This window comes from Pangasianodon hypophthalmus, chromosome 1, assembly GCF_027358585.1.
Source record: "Pangasianodon hypophthalmus isolate fPanHyp1 chromosome 1, fPanHyp1.pri, whole genome shotgun sequence".
Classification (NCBI taxonomy): Eukaryota; Metazoa; Chordata; class Actinopteri; order Siluriformes; family Pangasiidae; genus Pangasianodon; species Pangasianodon hypophthalmus.
Window position 1 is genome coordinate 23636656 of NC_069710.1, and position 21328 is coordinate 23657983.

Here is a 21328-nt window from a genome sequence, read left to right on the forward strand (position 1 = left end):
GCTTTCTAAGAAAGTTTAGAACATTTTTCCATCATGCTCCTTGACACACTGTGTAAATAATGATACTGTAAGTCTGTCCATCACTTGGGAATCCCCATTTTTACTTACACTACAATTATAGCCAAATGATCACAAATTGCAAGCTGTCACTAAAAGGTCAAAAAGCAAATGCAGCAACAGGCTAAACTAAACTTTATCCAAATCATACGACTATTCATAACCTACAATGACTTACTTCTGGCATATAAGACATACACTATATAGTCAAATGTATGTGGACACCGGACAAGTCACAACCCTTAGTGTGTTTTGAACATCCCATTCCAGATTTAGTCTCCTTTTGCTGTTATAATAACCGCCATTCTTCTGGGAATGCTTTCAGCTAGATTTTAGAACATGGCTATGTGAATTTGCCAGTTGAGCCACAAGAACATTGATAAGGTCAGATGTTGGGTGAGGAGCTGCATATGATGTAAGATAAGGAGGCTTGGGTGTTCAACGGGGTTGAGGTCAGGGTTCTGCACAGGCCATTTGAGTTCCAACCTTGGCAAACCTTGTCTTCATGGACTTCCCTTTGTGCACAAGCTTTGGGCATTGTCATGCTGGAACGTTTGGGCTTCTTAGTTCTAGTAATGTTACCACATGCAAAGACATCCTATGCAATTCTGTGCTTCCAACTTCGTGGCAACAGTTTGGGGAAGGTCCATATTTGGGTGTGATGGTCAAGCGTTCATGTACTTTTGGCTATATTGTATGTGCCATGTCAAAACTGCATGCTTATTTTGCATTAAAAGCATTATGAGGGGACGCTAAGATCTAAATGGTGGACAAAGAATGTGTAGTGTGTGCAAGCGTTTATAAGGGTGTAAGAGAGGTTGGGGGAGGGGGGTCACTTTGTAACTTGATCCACAGGAACATATTCGAGACAGCAGGTAGTAATTGATATTTTATATTATGCAATAAGAAGGAATTGAGGGAACTACTAGACATCACAGATTGAATACATCTTGTCACTTGCAGGATATCCAGGACGTAGTAATTCACTCTACTCCCTTAAACACACTGTTGATGCTACTCAGCTTTCTAATAGAGAACTGTTTGTTTACAGATCTCTGATTGCCTCCTACCAGCTCATGCACATGACTAAAATGCACGCCATGTCCCATTGTTGTGGAACTGAGAGTCAAAGGCTTTATTTCATACAGCAGTTTGAGGTGGGATGTAGTGTAGGATGCCCAATTACACAAGTCGCATATCAATGCCTAGTGCATTTGCACACAACCTATCTTCAAAAGTGTTTGGCGTGACCAGCCTTCATGAACTTTGTAACCTTGACCACATGCCCAATCTTGGACATTTAGTGCACTGTGAACATTTAGTGCACCAACCATCATCAGACCTGATGAATTTGCGCAAAACGGAAGTGTAACAGGAAGCCTATAAGTTCGAGCCCGTGATATAAAAGCAAAAGCGCACGAAGTCAAACAGCAGGTTATAACGAGGGACGGTGCCATTATTTCAGTCAGTAAGTCAGGTATGTCTTTGATTTAATTCTGATCACTGTTTTTTTTCTCCTTACATCCATACACTCCCAGAAATAAAGGTACCAAACTTGTACTTTACTTGTCACTACTATCAAGGGGATGTCTTTTGTATGTTTAGTATGTATCTTCCACCTAGAAATGTGAATATATTATACCTATATACCATATTATAAATAATTTAAGGTACAGAATTGGACCTTAAGAACCACCGGTGTACCTTTAAAACTTTTCTCTAAAAGCTAAGGCACACCACATGCAGCCTCTCCAGGTAAAATAGTAAGGTTTGGTACCATTATTTCTGAGAGTGTATCACGATGTTGCCAGGATGTATTTATTTTTCAGATATCTTATCATTTCAGTTTGAAACCTGACCAACTTCAAGTCTTACATTTTGTCAGTGAATTACCTTCCACATAAACTGTTAGGTGGTTTATGTAACAGGTTAATGCTTCATTTATTCTGCCTGGTAGGTAGAATGTGGGTTTTTGTTTTTGGTTTTTTTTTGTTTTGTTTTTTCAGGCATTTTTCTTTTGCTTTCATCTCTACAGCTCTGAAATAAAGTCAGTCTGATGCAACAGCAGCTCATAGCAGATATCCGCTAGAGGAAATGGCGTTCTTCTAGCTGTAACTTATCAAGCATGATCTTCTGTCACCACATCCACATCATGTATAAAACCTCACGTCATTTCTCTTTCAGAGAAGGAACTTGTGCATCTGACAGACTACTGAGGATTAAACTTCAGAAGTTTGGATTTCATAACCAGTGTGAAGATGGAAAAGATGGGAGATGGCAACAAAGTAAGTTGCATCACATTTTTACTATTCCTATATGTGTTAGACTTTTCACATATTTCTCTTCTAGCTATTTAAAACTTAACATAACACATTAACTCAAAACAGCATATTGTGTACAACAAAGTATTTCTTATAGTAGTATTTAATAGAAATAGTTGTATACTATTTCCTCACAGATTTCCTGTGTGTGTGTGTGTGTGTGTGTGTGTGTGTTTATTTCTCAGTTACAGGTTATATATCTTACCATGTCACAAAGATTCACAGATGTTTTATTTTTTTCAATATTCAGTATATTTCAATGCACATCCCTGCAATATAGAACAACTTAATCACAATATAATTTATCAGTAGCCTATTAGTCAGCATTATGAAATGAAGCATTAACCTAGTTGTGATATTAATACTGTCAGGAACATTGGATAGTTACAACATATATCTTATCACGAGATGTACAAGTAATGTCCAGCGTTCCTGTTGGAGATCTGCGACCCAGCAGTGCCTATTTTACTATATTTAGCACATCAGGTTGTTCCAGGAGGACATAGTTGTGAGTGACCAAATGGGAAGAAATTGTGGTTACATTTCCAAGTTGATTTGCAGTTGCACTGCAGCCCTACTATAATATACTTCACTGTCATTGATGGCACATTCTTGCTGACAGTCCGATCACATCCTATGCTGACATTCTCAGTCACCTAAAGTACAGGTGCTCTGCATTACATATGACACTAATGCACAAGCATTTTTTTTAAAATTACTACATATGGAGACAGAACCTAGTTTTATTATAATACAACATTGTTTCAAACATTAAAAAGTTTTCTGAGGTATTTGTATCTGCAAATTTTCTGCAAAACACTGGGTTTAAACCTCAGTTTCACAACTACTTTTGTATTTGTGCTGTAGTTACTGAATAATTCATATTTACCCCAGGGCTCCTTATGTCCCAAGGAAACAGGACATGGCAAGGGCAACAGTAGAGTTACTGGAGACAATTTTAAAATATTGCAAGAGTGCTAATTTATGTGGATCAATTTTAAACATGTATATTTTAAACAGAGAAAGACAGAGACAGAGAGAGGTTTTACTAAGCATAGCATGTGGCACAGTGTCATATGTGTGTGCTCATTAGTGTGCGTGTGAGACAGCTATGTTGCACAACATTTCAGAACACAGAAAACAGTTGAAACATTGAACTGCCTTTATAGTTACGGGGTGTGTCTTTTCTTTAGAATATTTTTTAGAATATTTTTTTCAGGTTAGACTTGGCCTTTTTTCAGTTGTTCAGGTTTATATATGTAGTCATTTAAATATAAAGACATCCAGTCAGAGTTCTTTTCAGTTCTTCTTATGTTATTACTGATTGCTTACTTTATTTTGTAACTTACTGGAATAGAGATGGTTTTTTCCCCATGAAAGAGGAGATGCAGAAATGAGGAATGTCTAAACTGCCAGGATTTTGTAACTGTCTGTGTGTGTGTGTGTGTGTGTGTGTATGTGTGTGTACAGTACACCAGCTGCATGCTACATTTCCATCACTAATCTAATCTCTTGGCCACTTTGGGTTTTATTCAGCCATCTTCTTCCTGCTCTCATATTCTCTCATCTCCGGTCTCATTCTTGTGCATTTGTATTTGACTTCATAAATGGTGTTTGTATTCCTTCATTTACAGAGAAAGAAGGTGACTGGTCACTTGTTGTTCTGTGTGTCCACGGCAGTCATTGGCTCTCTGCAGTTTGGCTACAACACAGGGGTCATCAATGCACCTTATGAGGTATTATAATAATAATAATAATAATAATAATAATAATAATAATAATAATAATAATAATATATTTGCATCTTACTAAACCTCTTTCTTTATATTGCACCCTTTTAGATGCATGTTATCTATAGGTAGATCTTTGCTTGGGAGATTTATTATGCTCTCTCTTTCTCTCTCTTCTGTTTTCTCTGCTGAAATGAACAGAAAGTACAGGCCTTTTTTAGGAATGCATCTCTGGAGCGCTATGGAAGAGTCATGGATGCCTCCACTGTTACTACCTTGTGGAGTTTTGCTGTGGCTATATTCAGTGCTGGTGGCATGGTTGGTGCTCTCTCTGTAGGAGCTCTGGTCAACAAGTTCGGGAGGTGAGCTACTGAGAATAATAGTTTAATGAGTTGAATAAAGTGAGCCAATGGCTGGCTTCTAGGCTGAGTGAGCTAACTACTCACTATAAAATAATCTGCTACAGTGTACAATGTTAATACAGTAGTAAATCAAAGAATTAATTTGTTCCTTTCTCATCTATCAGTGTCTCATCTAGCAGGAAATACATATACACTACTACCCAAAAATTATGACTCACTGAATTGAATATATATTTTTCATTGTAAAGACATACTGTAATGATAAAGGCTTATGGTCAAAATTTGTTTCTAAGACAAATGTAAATAATGAAATTATATTGCATGTATTAATTGTTTCCCCAAATACATGGAAAACCCTCCTGGGTGAAGCTCCCTTATAAAGCTGGTTAAAAAGCTGTCAAGAGTGTGCAAAATGTCATCAGGAATACTGTGAAGAATTTAAAATATAAAATAGTTTTGAATTGTTTGACACTTATCTCTTTAGACAAAAGTTAAGGTTTTCTAAGCTGCTAAACTTAATGTAAAATCCATCTCCACACATGTTGATAACCAGTTATAACGTCTGAAACGTGAAGGTGATGTGGAAGATTTTTTTTCTAGAGGAATCCAGACACTTGTTAAGTGCTAGAACACGTGCACTGAACAAAATGAGAATGTAGGAAAATGATTATGTAGATTATGATTAGGTAGAAAAATTAAAAGCTTTTGTGACACCTATTTGCACTAAACAATGCAAAATATTTTTGAAAACATTAAGGTTTTCATTTGACTCACCCTCATAGGACTGGCTTGATCTGTATAAAACCATAGCTAGCTTATTATTTAAACACCTTTTAACTATTATTTTAATTATAAAATGAGTAAACTATTACATATTTAATGATTCAGAAATTCTATTGGCTTAAACTATCACAGAATATTTTATTAAACAAATATTGCATGTATGTTTGCATGTATTTTTAATCCAATGAACTACCCGGTCCTTTTTTTCTTTTCCTCTCTTTTCACACAGATGCAAGTCTATGCTCCTGTGCAACATCTTGGCTCTGATCGGGGGTGGGCTGATGGGCTTGTCCAAGGTGTCCCGCTCGTATGAGATGGTGATTCTTGGCCGTCTGGTCATTGGCATCTTCTGCGGTCTCTATACAGGTCTGACACCCATGTATGTGGGGGAATTGGCACCAACAGCACTGAGAGGAGCGTTTGGCACCCTTCACCAGTTAGGGATTGTTGTTGGCATTCTCATAGCTCAGGTGAAATGTGCTTCTGTGCAAAGCAGCATTACAGATATTTTCCTGCATGCTCACTTTGAACTATATGACCTTGTTTGTGCATATGATATTTCTTCACTGTAATCATAATGTATTATACAGTAATCCTATGCTCTTAATGTTACTATTTCATTCTCTAAACTTTACAGTACTAATTCTACAGTTATGTTATTGTGGCAGATCTTAGGTTTGGAGAGCTTGCTAGGTTCTCATGGTCTTTGGCCACTGCTGCTGGGGCTGACGGTGTTGCCTGCAGTACTACAGAGCATCATGCTGCTGTTTTGCTCAGAGAGTCCCAGATACCTGCTCATCAACCTGCAGCAGGAGGACAAGGCTCGCAACGGTAAGTGGAGTCTCCTCACAGATTAGAGATCAATCACAGCTTCATCCTTATGCTGTTATGTTCTTCCCCAACTTAATTATCACTAAAAAAAAACCCAATGCTTAAAATGATTATCCTGCATTAAATCTTAGATTAATTCATTCATCTTCAGTAGCCACTTTATCCTGTTTAGGGTCATTATGGAGCCTATCCTGGGAACACTGGGTGTGAGGAGGGAATGCATGCAGGATGGGATGCCAGTGCATAACGCATACCCATTAGCACCCATGGGTAATTTAGTGTAGCCAGTCTACCTACTGGCATGTTTTTGTGAGGTGGGATGAAACCAGAGAACGTGAAGGAAATCCACATGGACATGGAGAGAACATGCAGATCACAGCACAGACAGTAGCCCGAGATCAGGATTAAACCAGGGCTGTGAGGTGGTGACACTAGCTGCTGCACCACTGTCCCTAAATTGAACATGTAAAGTAGGTTCATTTTAATATTACAGAGACACAAGGAATGTCATTTTTTGGCCTGAGAGAATGATATAATAATAGTGCTTAATAGTTAATTGCATTCCCACCTGTAAATGCACACCTGCTGTCAGGAGGATCCCAGACCATAGGAATGGTTATGTGTGTCTATTTCTGTAAATATTCTTTTTAGATTATTGAGTAAAAGAAATCTTACAACAAACAGTTTTATTGCTTGAAAATCAAAGGATATGGATTGGGTCAGTGGTACATCCATTGCTAAGTAGTACTCAGAACATGGCACAGTTTCACCGTCTTGTTTTCAGGATTTACTTATTATTTATGGATATATCTCAGTGTTGATGCTTCTTCGTGGGAATGACAACATTGAAGATGATGTTCGGGAGATGAAGGAGGAAGCCAATAAGATGGCCATGGAAAAAAAAGTTTCCATCCTGGAGCTGTTCCGCAACCCCATCTACCGGCAGCCTATCATCATCGCCATCGTCATGAACCTTTCTCAACAGTTCTCTGGCATCAATGCTGTGAGTGTCACATGGGTTATTTAACAAAGCATCAGCAGTACAGATCATCAGTGTAGTTACTCATATTGTTCTAAAATGTATTCTTCTATCTAAGATGGCAGTTAAGATGCTAATGAAGTTAGGGATATATGCTCTCTCATATGCCCTCTCTCTAAACATAACATACGGGGTCCTGCTTAGAACTTAGTTCTTTCCATAATACAAAAGAATTTCTGGTGTGTTGAAAGTGCACAGTGTATCAACTTCTTACTCACTTCCCCCCTTCACACACACACCACTTCCTTTTTTTCCCATTATCTTACTTCTAATGTTTTTCTTTATGTCTCCAGGTATTTTATTACTCGACAGAAATCTTTAAGTGGGCAGGTATCACTGAGCCGATATACGTCACTATCGGAGCAGGAACAGTCAACACTGTCTTCACAGTGGTCTCTGTGAGTGCATGACACCTCTGTTAGCTTATGTGATGGTGCACTATCACAGACTTAAACCTGTTTGTTGGCTCTCAGATGGAATTCCTAAAGACTACTACTCTTGTCTCTTAAACAAACGACTTCCTTCTCAGTCTCTCAATGTTTTTTTTTTTTTTTTTGCAAAATAAGCCAAAGCTCCAGCCAACTTCTCACTCTGATTCAGTTTTCTGAACTTCTCTGTCCTTGCCAAAGTTTCTGTTCGTTGTTTATTTGATCTGTTTGATGTCATGACATGAGCTTGTCTGATAGCCTCTGTCAAACCATTATGTGCTCTAACAGTGTGCATTGTCCTATAAAAACAAATTCTGCTTGATTGAGGTGTTGTCTGTCGCCGCATGATACTTTTCCTAATAACGTGTTATTACTACAATGGATATAAAAAGTCTACACACACCTGTTAAAATGGCAGGTATTTGTGAAGTAAAAGAATGACACTAAGATAAGATATGTCAGATCATTTCCCACTTTTAATGTGAAATTTCAAAGTATACAAATTTTTAGGGAAAAAAGGAAGAGTAAAAAACCTACAGTAACCTGGTTGCATATGTGTTCACAGCCCTAAACTAATACCTGGTTGAAGCACCTTTTGATTTTATTACACCATTCAGTCTTTTGGCTAAGAGTCTATCAGCATGATATATCTTGACTTGGCAATATTTTCCCACTCTTTCTTGCAAAAACATTCTAGATCCATCTAATTATATGGGCATCTCTTATGCACAGCCCGCTTCAGGTCACGCCACAGATTTTTAGTCGGATTCAGGTCTGGGCTCTGGCTAGTTCATTCAAAAACATTGATTTGGTTAAGTCACTCCTTTGTTGATTTGGTTGTAAGCTTTGGGTCATTGTCTTACTGAAAGGTGAAATTCCTTTTCATCTTCAGCTTACTAGCACACACCTGAATGTTTTGCACTAAAATCAGGTGGTATTTGTAGCTATTCATGATTCCCTCCACCCTGATAAATGCCCCAATTCTGGCTGACAAAAATCAGCCCTAAAGCACGATGCTGCCACCACCATGCTGCACCGTGGGTTTGGGGTGATTTAGTTGAGCTTGGATGTTTTTTGTGAGAAAGGGCTTCTGTCTACCCAGCCTACTCCATAGCCCAGACATGTGAAGAATATGAGAGATTGTTGTCACATGCAGAGAGTAATCAGTACTTGTCAGATATTCCTGCAGCTCCTTTAATGTTGCTGTTGGTCTCTTGGCAGCCTCCCTGGTAGGTTTTTGTCTTGTCCTTTCATAAATATTGGAGGGACGTCCTGTTCTTGATAATGTCACTGTGGTGCTCCATTTTCTCCACTTGTTGATGATGGTCTTCAGGGTGTTCCAAGGTACATCTAATGTTTTGGAAATTCTTTTATACCCCTCTCCTGATCGATACCTTTTGACAAGTGTGATACCATGCATGCTTTGTAAGCTCTTTGATAACAGTGGCTTCAGCAGTCAGATGAAACCAAGGAGATATCAAGAAAATCCTACAGAAAAAGCTGGGGTTAGTCAGAATAATTTAATTGATGATTTAATTTCTTTTGAACAGGAGATTGAATGTGATTGGTTCATTCTGGACATGGCCCCATCCCCATTTAAAAAAGGGGGTGCACACTTATGCAACCAGGTTATCGTAACTATTTTTCCTATTTTTCCTATTTTTCCCTAAAATGCTTATGATTGCTTTTCACTTAATTTTTATACATTGTAATTTCACATTGAGAGTGGAAAAAGTTCTGACATGATTTATCATTTTTTTACAAAATGGATGTGTAGACTTTTTATATCCATTGTATATATTTTGCAGACATACACTCTGCCTGTTGTAGAATAACATAATTGTCACAATTTAGCAAAATACTTTGAAATATCCTATCCTAATTCTGCTGTTGGGCATCAGCTCTTCCTGGTGGAGCGGGCAGGACGAAGGACACTTCAGATGATTGGATTGGGTGGAATGGCCGTTTGTGCTCTTCTCATTACCATCTCTCTTCAGCTATTGGTGGTGAGTGAGAGCTGACATTTACCTTCCATTGTACTCTGTTTACACATTTACTGTTCATTTGTCAGGCATTTACTCAAGCATATTTCTCATTTTAACTATCTACTACAGAAATCACTTTTTTCCTTTTAACCCTTTCAGGCATAAATTATTTAGACATATATCCAGATTCTTTTCTATTTTCTCTCTATATTCTACATAAAAATGCATGATAGATGAATTTTGATTCTGTCTAAACATTACTTTTATTAAAAAGTAAATGAATTGTCCATGAGTAAAATGGACTATGGGGCTGAAACAGCATGTGTGAAATAATAATAATAAAAAAATTAATCTTCCAATGTCCAAAATTGTGTCTGACATATGTAATGTTGAAGGCAAAATTTTTTAGGAAATATCATTTATGAACATACAAAATTGACACATTTTAAAACTGTTACATGATGCAAAGAGTAAAAAAAAAAATCATCTTCCCAAAACAGCACTAGTTTAAAACAAAGAAACAGTTTAATAAAAAATTGTTTTTTTTTTCAAAATAATAATGTTTTATTATTTTGAAATAATAACAATTATTATTATTATTATTATACATAATAATTATGTTATGTGGAAATTAGTAACGATTGAGAATGACAAATAGTCTAGAAACCCACATAAATCTATGATAATTTTCAGTAATGCTCTCAAGTGATTTGAAGGCGATTTACATCTTGTGTTAAAATATAAAAAAAAAAAAATTTAAAAAGAGACTTAAATTGACTGTCCATAAGTGTGGACAACATGCATGAAAGGGTTAAACTCTTAAACCTAGCAGATATCAATGCTCAGCAATTTAACTATTTGGTTGGATGACCTATTTGAATGGTTCAGTTAATAGAAAAACAGTTTATGATTAATGGCACTTGCCATAAGGTAAAGTTATAGCGGTAGCTAATACTATCTTTCTGTCATCATTGTGTGTTTTCATGACCACAATAAGGTGCCATGTGAACAACAAGTAGACAACATTTCTGGAATTCCAGGCTCAAATGCCTGCAACAGAACCATGGAGGCAACACAGGATGGGGTTAGTGTTCATGCACAATAAACACATATTACCTACTTTGAAACCAGCCATAACCTACTTTCAGTGCTACCCTAACATGTTTACCCCAATAGATTTATACTAATTTACCAACACCAACAGCCCTAGATATCATCCCTGATAGCAAGCATGATTGAGCTGGATGACTATCATTCTGTCAGTAGATTCACAACATATAGTATCACCTTCATAAAACAACATATTATAAACAGAAATTTGTAGAAAGCTGATGTCAATTCACATAGTATGTTAGGTAGTTAAAGCTTTTATTCCCCATTATCATAAATCCCCATTATCAAAAATGCTTTGGTTCGGTCTGTTACGTTTGTATTCAATGCTATTAAACCGAGTCACTGACTGAATACGAATATCCACCAGGAATAACTCCAAAGACCATCTACTGTGTACGAAATTATGTGTACAAAATTTTGATTAGGTCTATACAAGCAAGAATCCAGTTGCTTTCCATGCTACCAGTGAAGACCTCAACAGATATGTCATCAGATGATTTAACCTGGCATCAAACTGAGGGTGTACCTTCACCAAGATCATGAACGTTGCCATTCAGCTGGCAACCACAACAGTGATGAATCATAGGAAGGGTTTACTCCTAAATGCCCTGAAATCATTGTTCTACTCTTAAAAAAATTGTGGTTTTATATTTGCTTGTTTAAAAAAAACTTTTTGCAGAAAATGCTGTGGTGCCAAAAGTCATACTTTCATAATTTCATAATTTTTGACATTTCATGAATAATTACATAGAATGTGGCATTGAGGTCAGTAACTGAATTGATTTTGCATCACCTCTGAACTGGGTCTCTGCCACATTTGGGCCAGATATTAAAAATAACATTTAAAGTAATTTGCAAAATTTGCACTGCCTTATGGCCAGATGTAACAATATTCTTTATTAATCTGGGCTGTTCTAAATCTGTGTTGGTGCATATCTGTAAATAGGATCAGTTCTGTATTGGATCATGCAAGACACTGTATTGGCTGTGCTCTGTGGAACTGGAGTGGGGTATACTACAGTATTTTTAACATAGATTTGTGGCCTGGAATGTTAATATAATAATGTTACAGGTGTGAACAACATACAGTCATATTTTACAAGCAAAGATTCCTCACCATTTATTAAAACCAATGAAGCCTCTCAGATCAGTAGCAAGATGACTTAAGAAGTCCCCATGACTCACTACTACAAAGCATTCAGTGTGACCTTTGATGGCTAAACATGTTTGTCACTTTTTTCCTTTTGCAGAGTACAACTCCAGTGATAAGCTACGTGGCCGTCGTGGCTGTTTTTGGGTTTGTGGCAACTTTTGAGATTGGCCCAGGTCCAATCCCATGGTTCATATCAACAGAGCTCTTTGCTCAAGCTGCACGGCCAGCTGCTGTCGCTGTGGGCGGCTGCTCCAACTGGACAGCCAACTTTCTGGTGGGTCTGTGCTTCCCGCTTCTACTGGTAAGAACACTTACAGTTTTTGTCTATGACAAACCTACCTATTTTACATTCTTAATAAACATGGGACAATACGAAAATTATTTTCCACCATGCATTTCTCTTTAAGCATGAAAAATCATTACTTAAAAATTTATATTTTCTTCATGAGTACTGTCTCCTAATCATGTGAGAGGAACAAGGCAAAATAAAAGTGTTAAAATAACTGTTTTCGTAAATACAAAACAAGAAAATGATTTAATTTAATTATTATTGCTAAGTACTGAACAACATGAAAGGGTAAAGGCTAAATGGGACAAAGATCATGCACTATAAAAAAAAAACCACACTAAAGCCTCAAAAAACTTTTATTAGCATGAGCTCAGAGCAAAAACACAATAAAAGAGATGATGTAGAAGCCAGGGGATTAAAATTAACCATGCGGCTTACTTTCTTTCCTCTCTCCAGAGCGTGTGTGGACCATATGTCTTCATCATTTTTCTCATCCTCCTTGTGTTCTTCTTCCTGTTTACCTACTTCTTTGTTCCTGAGACCAAAGGCCGGACCTTTGAGGACATTGCCAGTGGATTTGCTAGAAAGGCAGCTTCCAGCCCCACCCAGGGAGAGGGTGTGGCCAGTGTCTCAGTCTCTTCCCCAACAGAGAAAGTTGCAATGGTGGAATTTTAGTGGACAGGAGGCAGCCGAAACTGGAACTAACCCATAGAGCTCAGGCAAAAGGTTTCATTTAAACTCCTCACATGTTTTTACAAGCACCAGAGAAGAGAAACAGTTAGTTTAAAGGCTAGTCTAAGTTCTAAAAGAGAATTCCCATAGTAATACCCACTTGGATCAGATTTATTAAAGGAAGCACTAAATCAAGCTGTTTTTGCTACCATGATGGCGTGCGTTGCCAGTGTAGAGGGTGAACTACTAGAGATGTGCATGCAAATGAATACAGCCTCACTTTGCCTAATTAACAAATGCCTGCAGCAACAGAAACCCCTTTTAATGCAAGCCTTTGTGTCTGAAACGAAGTGAAGGAATTGCACTACTACTCCTATTGGTTGGGATGCATATTTTTCTATTATTTCTTGCAATAAGTTCATAAGAGTACAGAATGGTTTCTTCAGGGATCCAAATCAATTTAGAAACAACAAGAGCCATTTATGACCTGAAATAAGCAAAAGGTTTTCATGCGCATTAAGTAACACATGCAAAGACAAATGAAATAATAATTCTCAGCCTTTAAAAATCTGAATAATTGAATAAAAATCTGAATCATGTGTATTAAATGCATAGGCATTAATGAAAAAGCAACAAATCACCATGATCACTGCTCTGATTGTATATTAAGCAGCTTTTATATAAGTAGCTAGTCACTGTTTATTACATTTGCACATCAGTCATGTTTTGACAGTGCATTAATAAATCTGCTCACTTAGTAAAAAGTAGCCAGTCTTTCACTGAATGTAAGTCAAAATACTAAAGTTAAAATATCTTTATAGACACATCAAAACCATTGTCAGTCTCAGGAACAGGTTGTAACAGAACAACACGTTTTTATAACTGGTGCATCTTCTACAAAGCTATATTAATACTTGAGATGAAGAGATGTAATTTTATTTAAAGACATGCAATGATTTACTATTAAATATTCTTCTTGTAATATCCACTGTGTGTGATGGTTAAATCTATCTTCTTATAATTGAGCACTTTTAAATATGAAAAATATGAACAAAAAAAAAAAACAATATTTATTTTAACTGGATTTGGAAAATAGTGAAATTGTTCACTATATGTTATACTCTGTATCATTCTGCTCCTAGTGTGTCCTTACCTGCATTTAACACATGAAACATACGGTACATCATTTATTTGCTTGGAATTTATGTCTTAATAATGTTTTTATTCATGTTTTAAGCATTTTAGTTTACACAAGTTTGTGAAATGAAGTTAATGACCTTTGCAGGGAGCGGTTTCTACTTTACAGGGGTTTTACTGTCTTTCTTGATTTATAACCATATCATCACAAATCAGTTAAGTAATGTTTCTGTATAGTCGTGTTGCTTGGTTTGGTCATGCTTTCTTTTTTCATTACTTGCATGTATTTAAAGTATTATTTTATTAATTATGAATGAATAAAATACTTGAATATTTCACAGTTTCTGTTTCTGTAATGAGTATAATGTCTTTACTGTTTGGAGAGGTTGGGAAGCTAGAGGAATGTATGTATATCAGGGGTGTCAAACATACAGTACCGTGCAAAGGTCTTAGCACATGTAAAGACATCATGTAAAGATGCCTTCAAGAATAATAAAATGAAATATTTCTACATATAAAGATGGACTATCAGAAGCAGTTAACAGTTAACAGTTATTTGGTGTGACCACACTTAGCATTTAAAACTGCATCAGTTCTACAAGGTAGAATCATGCAGTTTTATAAGGAAATCGGCTGGTTTTTCCAACCTGGCTGTCATACTTGTTTCAGTTTCTTGCTACTTTATGAGACAGTCTGGTGGTCTGTTACTTATAATGTTACTTTCTTTAATGACATTCAAACGTTTCTCTGTAACATTTAATTTTTATGGAAAATGAATGTTTGGAAACATAAAAATCGTCTTTTTTGCTGCTGACACAGTAATGCAGACATAAACATCTGTGACTGTAAATGAATTGAAAGATTAAAAAAAGAAGGAGCTAGTCTCTTTGATTCCACTAGTGTGGACACAACAGAGCAATGAACCCATGGCCATAAACTAAGAACTCATAAAACTCATAAGGACCATAATCTACACACAAACTAAGGGGTAAAAACTTTAGGGGTTTTACAGCAACGGGACTGAATATTTATACAATCACAACCTTTGTGTTTTCTATAATCGTCATTTATTCCATTTCACTTACAGGTAGTAAGTGGAAGGCACCTGTCACAGGGTGAGATATATTAGGCAGCAAGTGAACAGTCAGTTCTCAAAGTTGATGTGTTGGAAGCAGGAAAAATGGGCAAGCGTAAGGACCTGAGCGACTTTGACGAGCCAAATTGTGATGGCTAGAGGACTATGTCAGAGCATCTCCAAAATGGCAGGTCTTGTGGGGTGTTCCCGGTACGCAGTTAGTACCTTCCAAAAGTGGTCGAAAAAGGACAACTGGAGAACCGGCGACAGGGTCATGGGGGCCCAAGGCTCATTGATGCGTGTGGAGAGCAAAGGCTAGCCCCTCTGGTCCAATCACACAGAAGAGCTACTGTAGCACAAATTGCTGAAAAAGTTAATGCTGGCTATGATAGAAAGGTGTCAGAACACCGGTCAGAGTGCCCATGCTGACCCCTGTCCACCGCCAAAAGCACCTACAGTGGGGCATGTGAGCATCAGAACTGAACCGTGGAGCAATGGAAGAAGGTGGCCTGGTCTGATGTTTTACATCATGTGGACGGCCGGGTGTGTATGTGTGTGTCGCTTACCTGGGGAAGAGACGGCACCAGGATGCACTATGGGAAGAAGGCAAGCCAGCGGAGGCAGTGTGATGCTCTGGGCAATGTTCTGCTGGGAAACCTTGGGTCCTGGCATTCATGTGGATGTTACTTTGACACGTACCACCTACCTGAACATTGTTGCAGACCAAGTACACTCCTTCATGGCAACGGTATTCCCTAATGGCAGTGGCCCCTTTCAAAAGGATAATGTGGCCTGCCACACTTCAAAACAAAATGTGTTTTGTTGATATACTGTTCATTTAATTTGGTTATGTATTCAGAATCACTTTATCTTTCAGATAAATGCTGGTAAGAAAATTTAAGAAGGGTTGTTTATCTGTTATTAGTCACTAAACTGATTTTTTTTTTGTATTGCTTACTTGACTTGTGTCCTGTTGCCTAAAATGAGTTTGACACCCCTGTATGAAATGTTCTGTAAATGTTTTATTAGTGATGTGCAGCTGCTGTAGTGGTGAAGTTCAGCAGAGGGCGCTGCCTTCATACCGAGACTCCGGCACTGAACCATGCTCTAAACTAGAGGTTTGTGCGTGTGAGTGTGTGTGAGTGTGTGTGTGCATGTGTGGGCATGTTTTTTAATATTTTGTTGGGGACCAAATGTCCTCACAAGGATAGGAATATGTGACAGGTTTTGACCTTGTGGGGACATTTGGCTGGTTCCCACGAGGAAAACTGCTTTAAAAAATAAAAATAAAAAATAAAAATCTACCACTTTTATTTAAAAAAAAAACTAAAGGAGCCAAAAAAATTCTTTAGATGAGTGAAAGATACTCAAAAGGATAGTAAGACAAATGTCTGTGTGTGTCTGTGTATACAAAGAGAAAACTTCACAAAATATGTTATTGTCTTAAAATGGCTGAAAACTGAAATGAGACAACTTGCCTCTTCACTGCAGAGGATATTTTTCCTGGTTTGTCTCACACTGCAGATGCCAAGACATCCAACTGATTGGTGTATTTAGAGTATGGGTGTGAATGCCAGGGACTCACTGCCTTCTACATGTTCCGACAGTTTTTGTACAGACCAGCCAAACACGTTTTCAAATCTTTCATGCAGTCTCTCTCTCTCTCTCTCTCTCTCTCTCTCTCTCTGACTTCTCAGTCATAATCATCATACACAGACTCTCCTCCCCCTCCACATCTCTCTCTCTCTCTCTTTAATCAGAAATCAAAAAGAGCACACAGACTCCTCCTTCTATTCCCCTGCTCTCCCTCTTTCTCTCTGTCTACGCTTTTTTTTCTCGGATGCCCCTCTCTCACTCATGCCTTCTTCCTCTTGTCACTCTTGTAGTGGACTGTACTGACAGAAATGTGGACAATCATCCTCTCGCTCTTCCTCTTGCTCCAGCCTGGTTCGGCTGAAGAAGGTAAGGAACTACTACACTTGTTGTGTGTCTGTGTGTGCCGTGTGTATGAGACAATGTTTGTGTGTCTGTAAGTGTGTGCACAAGAAGTCCAAATGCCACTACATGCACATAGACTCTGGATCTCTACAGTCACACATGAATGAGGGATTTAAAGCTGTTATTTTGTGTACAACTTCTTTGTTGTGTATGTCTGGTTCTTAGTTCCAGGATGTATGTGTGCGTGTGTTTGTGCTGAGTCTGCATACATGTGTTAACAGAGGCAAAGGCCACTACAAATATTGCTAATACACAGAAAGAAGTATGTGTATATAATATATACAGTGTGTATGAATGCAGAGTTAGCTGCTGTATGCAGTTCAATGGGTGCATATAGAACTGTGTAATATGTAAGGAAGGAAAAAATATTGGTATGTGCAGTTATAGGAAAATAATCAACAACTGGGTGGTGTGATGCGACCAGACGCAGAGTGGAGTTACTGTTAGCACCCCAAAGTTGATCATTTTACAATAACAGCACACTCCATAGTGTTTTATCCCTCTTATACCAAAGATTAAAGAATTAAAGAATATGTCATCCTTTTTTATCCACTTATAGTCACATTTAATGTTGTGGAACATCTGTGAAACAAGTTATTTCCTGTTATGACTTAATTATAACTGCTATAAGCAGTCATTCCCATTCACCAGCCTCTCTTTTTTCTCTCTCTTGAAGTTAATAAGCCAAAAAATGCAACTTGTCATGTTACCAAGAATCCGCACAGCACTCTGTCCAGAAGACTGTGGGAAAACCTAAAGCTTTACTAAGCCCTGACACTGGAGACTCCTTCCAAAAACTCTAAATAAAAATCTTATCAACTGTTACACGTTTTTTTTTTTTTTTTTAATCTGTTTATGTGGAGTGTCCACCATACACATTTCTATGTAAGTTGTTACTATAGAACATATTAGAAGAATAATATAAATCATGCTGCTGGAAATACTGTTAGAGCTGCTGTTATATCAACATGTGTTTAATCGACAACTTCTGACCAATCAGAATCAAGCATTCAACAGCACTGTGGTATAAGACAATATAATATTGATATGAAATTTATTTTAAATTAATATTGTTTATGAAAAGTATACCACTTCCTGACAGTATCTTGTAAAAAGCATCAATACTTTTTGTTACTGTGACTGATTTCATCATTACTCTTAGTAACAAATAGTGTATTAGAGTTAAGATGTGTTTTTGTACCAAAGGTTTTATTAACTGTAAATGTTAAAAATGTAAGACTTTTAACACATTGAACAAAATTACTGTAGTTTTTCAAAATTATTGTAGGTTTTAAATTCTATGCCATTTGCTTGCTTTCCGTTAGCAAACCTGAATATCTTGAAATATATTGTACATTGATACAAGATGGTATTTTTTGCCATATCTCCCACCCTTAGTGTATAAACATTTTTGCATATGTGTCTTACATGTGTGAGAGAGTGTATGTTAGGGCACACAAAAGCTTCTACCAATGTAAAGAATGATGATACACACACATATTCTCTGTAAAGTATCTATAATATCTAAAAAAAAAATATGTATGAATGTTCTGAAGGGTTGAAACTAAAGATCGGATGATCTGACTTTTCCTTTTCAGATACCAATGCTGAAGAGCTGTAAAATAATTTTTTTAACTGAAAAAAAAATACATAGCTAAAAACATAACGTACACAATACCACAGCTTTCACACAAAAATCTTTACATTGCAAATCTAATAATACATATAGTATAAATATAATAAAAATCATTTCTAACAAAAAAATACAATCAAGTCTCTTTATACGTAAACATTTACAGTTCTGAAATAAAATCCTTCCCAAACCCAATTCCAATCTTTTCCATTTGTTATAGGATCAGATTAATTTCATTCTTTTTTTTCTCCGATATCCGATCCACCATTTTTTTTTCTGGTATCAGGTTGGTGCCATCTCTAACGCAAGGATTTGTGTATTTGTTTATTTGTTTGTATGTGTTTTGATGGTTTCTGTGTAGTATATGCATGACCATATTCGTGTGTGTGTGTGTCTGTTTGTGTGACTGAGTGTGTCTGTGTGTGTGTGTGTGTGTGTGTGTGTGAGTGAGTGAGTGCATATGTCTGAGTTTTCATTGTGTACTGAACAGGGCTCTGCATGCACTGCCAAACCATCTTCCCTCATAACAAAAGCAGAGAGGACAGGGTCAGAAGAGGGTGCATAATCAGTCATGTAACCTTTGTCTCGCTCTAACCCTGGTGGCCTCCTTCCCATTCGCCTCCTTTATGATGATATTATAACTGTTACAGATGACCCTCCCACTGTCCCATTCAACTCTACTGTACAGCTGCCTATCCCTCATTTACGCTTTTTATCCTTTGCTTTCTGTCTGTGCGTTCTTATGTGCTTCTTTGTCGCCACGTCAAGTGCAGTTGCTCAGGGAGAGTGCTATCGTCTGCTCTGAGATTTTTTGTTAGCATTTTGGGCCCGTGATTATAACTGCAGTTTTGTAATGATGAGAAGATACGGGAGCAAATTAAGGGAAATAGATGGAAATAAAACAGCATGTGGTAGGCTCTGATGAATTAAGGGCTGATTTTGTGTGTGTGTGTGTGTGTGTCTGTGTGTGTGAGAGAGAGAGAGAGAGAGAGAGAGAGAGAGAGAGAGATTTTTGAATTCCTGAGCATGTTACATGAGGACATTTTCAGTTTGTCAGTGAACTTTTGATGTTGTCTTAGTGGAGCATACATAAGTGTGCCTACATTTCACAGATGGATGTTTAAATAAGTGTGTGTGTGTGTGTGTGTGTGTGAGAGAGAGAGAGAGAGAGAGAGAGAGAGAAAGAGAGAGAGAGATTTATGTACATCAACAGAGCAAATTCACTGACTGATAACTCAAATGACTGGAAAATGGAATAGCTCATATTTACATAGAGAAATAGAGAGAGAGAGAGAGAGAGAGAGAGAGATGCCCCAACGATGTGTGGTTGGTCGATTCATACTGCACTAATGCTGTATTAACCCAGTAGCACTCATCAAACTCTGCCACACATTTAATCATTGTAAACTAGCACAGAAGCTCCCCCACTGCACACTGCAGAATGTTACATTATTGAACTGAGCTGAATTGCACTCTTTTTCTGGAGACTGAATCGTCTCCAATGGAAAAATGGTTGCTGAGTATACTGACATCATCAACACAGTACATTTAGCACTAGACACCAGACTACAACAGCATATAGACACTGTGGGTTTTAGTGGAATCCAGTAACAATGCTCAAACATCTGGTTTCCATTTATAGACTATGAGCCAACTTACATTACAATATTACTGAAAATAGAGTTGACTTTTTCCACCAAACAGCACGATAATTTAACAGATGGCCTTCCTTACTTTTCTAACCTAATCTCTGAGTACCACATCTGCAGCTTATCTGTCACGCAAAGTCACACATTCTGTTATTGCACATTTAAAATACGTGACTAACACAAATTCACAAACTGTTACCACAACTGGTATACACTATATGTGCAAATTCAAAATCTGGTACCAATCATTGCAGATGATTTAAGGTACATTTATGTTCATTTGCATCACTGAGCACCACTGAGATAACCTGCTACTTAATGTTCCTTTCCTAGCACCACTGGTGAGTACAATTAACTGCACTTTCACAACAATGACAATTAGCCACCATGAATTATATTTCATCGCCTAGAATGAGACTGGCATGGTTCAAGATATCACTATAGATTCCATAACTTGAACCAAGTACCAATATGCAAATATTATGTAAAAAAAATAGAGAATATTACACAGTGACACGGCAGGTGGTAGTGTTACTGGCTCACAGCTCCAGAGCCCCTCATTTTATCCTGAGTTACAGGATAACTCTGTGTGTGTGCATGTGTTTCCTCCAGGATCTCCAGTTTCTTCCCACCTTCTAAAAACATGTCAGTAGGCAGACTGGCTAAGATAAATTGCTGCTAGCTGTGAATGAGTGTGTGTATGTCTGTAGGTATGGTGCCTTGTGATGGAATGACATTCCATCCAGAGTGTATTCCTGCCTCACACACAGTGTTTCCAGGATAGGCTCCAGATCCCCAGCAACTGTGCCCAGGATAAAGCCTTACTGAATGAATGAATAATTGAATGAATGAATGAAGGAAGGAAGGAAGGAAGGAATAAGAATGCATCTCACTCTCACTCACTCATTCACTAAGCACTTTATCCTCTCAGGGTTGTTGAGGATCCAGAGCCTATCCCAGGAACCAGGGTGTGAGACAGGAACCAATCCATTGCAGGGCGTAATGCACACACACATTCACACACTCCTTCACACCTAGGGGCTATTTATCTTAGCTAAGTCACCTACTGGTAT

At 37.6% G+C, this 21328-nt stretch overlaps 2 protein-coding genes across 3 annotated transcripts in view; both read left to right on the plus strand.

Moving 5' to 3' along the window:
• The first annotated feature begins 1329 nt into the window (after positions 1 to 1329).
• Positions 1330 to 14241, plus strand: slc2a3b (solute carrier family 2 member 3b). Of its 2 annotated transcripts, none has more exons than XM_026939773.3 (12): positions 1330 to 1534; positions 2242 to 2342; positions 4013 to 4114; positions 4310 to 4470; positions 5483 to 5723; positions 5922 to 6084; positions 6900 to 7087; positions 7417 to 7521; positions 9453 to 9557; positions 10534 to 10620; positions 11900 to 12103; positions 12548 to 14241. In XM_026939773.3, exons 2-12 carry the CDS (start codon positions 2316 to 2318, stop codon positions 12764 to 12766), a joined length of 1602 nt encoding a protein of 533 aa, XP_026795574.1. In that variant the 5' UTR covers positions 1330 to 1534; positions 2242 to 2315; the 3' UTR covers positions 12767 to 14241. The 2 variants fall into 2 exon arrangements, with proteins under 2 accessions (XP_026795574.1, XP_034160056.1); XM_034304165.2 differs by having other exon boundaries at positions 1330 to 1525.
• Positions 14242 to 16716: 2475 nt separating this feature from the next.
• ephb6 (eph receptor B6) overlaps positions 16717 to 21328 on the plus strand; it is a 55793-nt gene continuing 51181 nt past the window's right edge. The window contains exon 1 of the mRNA XM_026939882.3: positions 16717 to 16937. Within this exon, the coding sequence (XP_026795683.2) occupies positions 16880 to 16937 (58 nt within the window). The 5' untranslated portion in view covers positions 16717 to 16879. The remainder of the gene's footprint in view (positions 16938 to 21328) is intronic.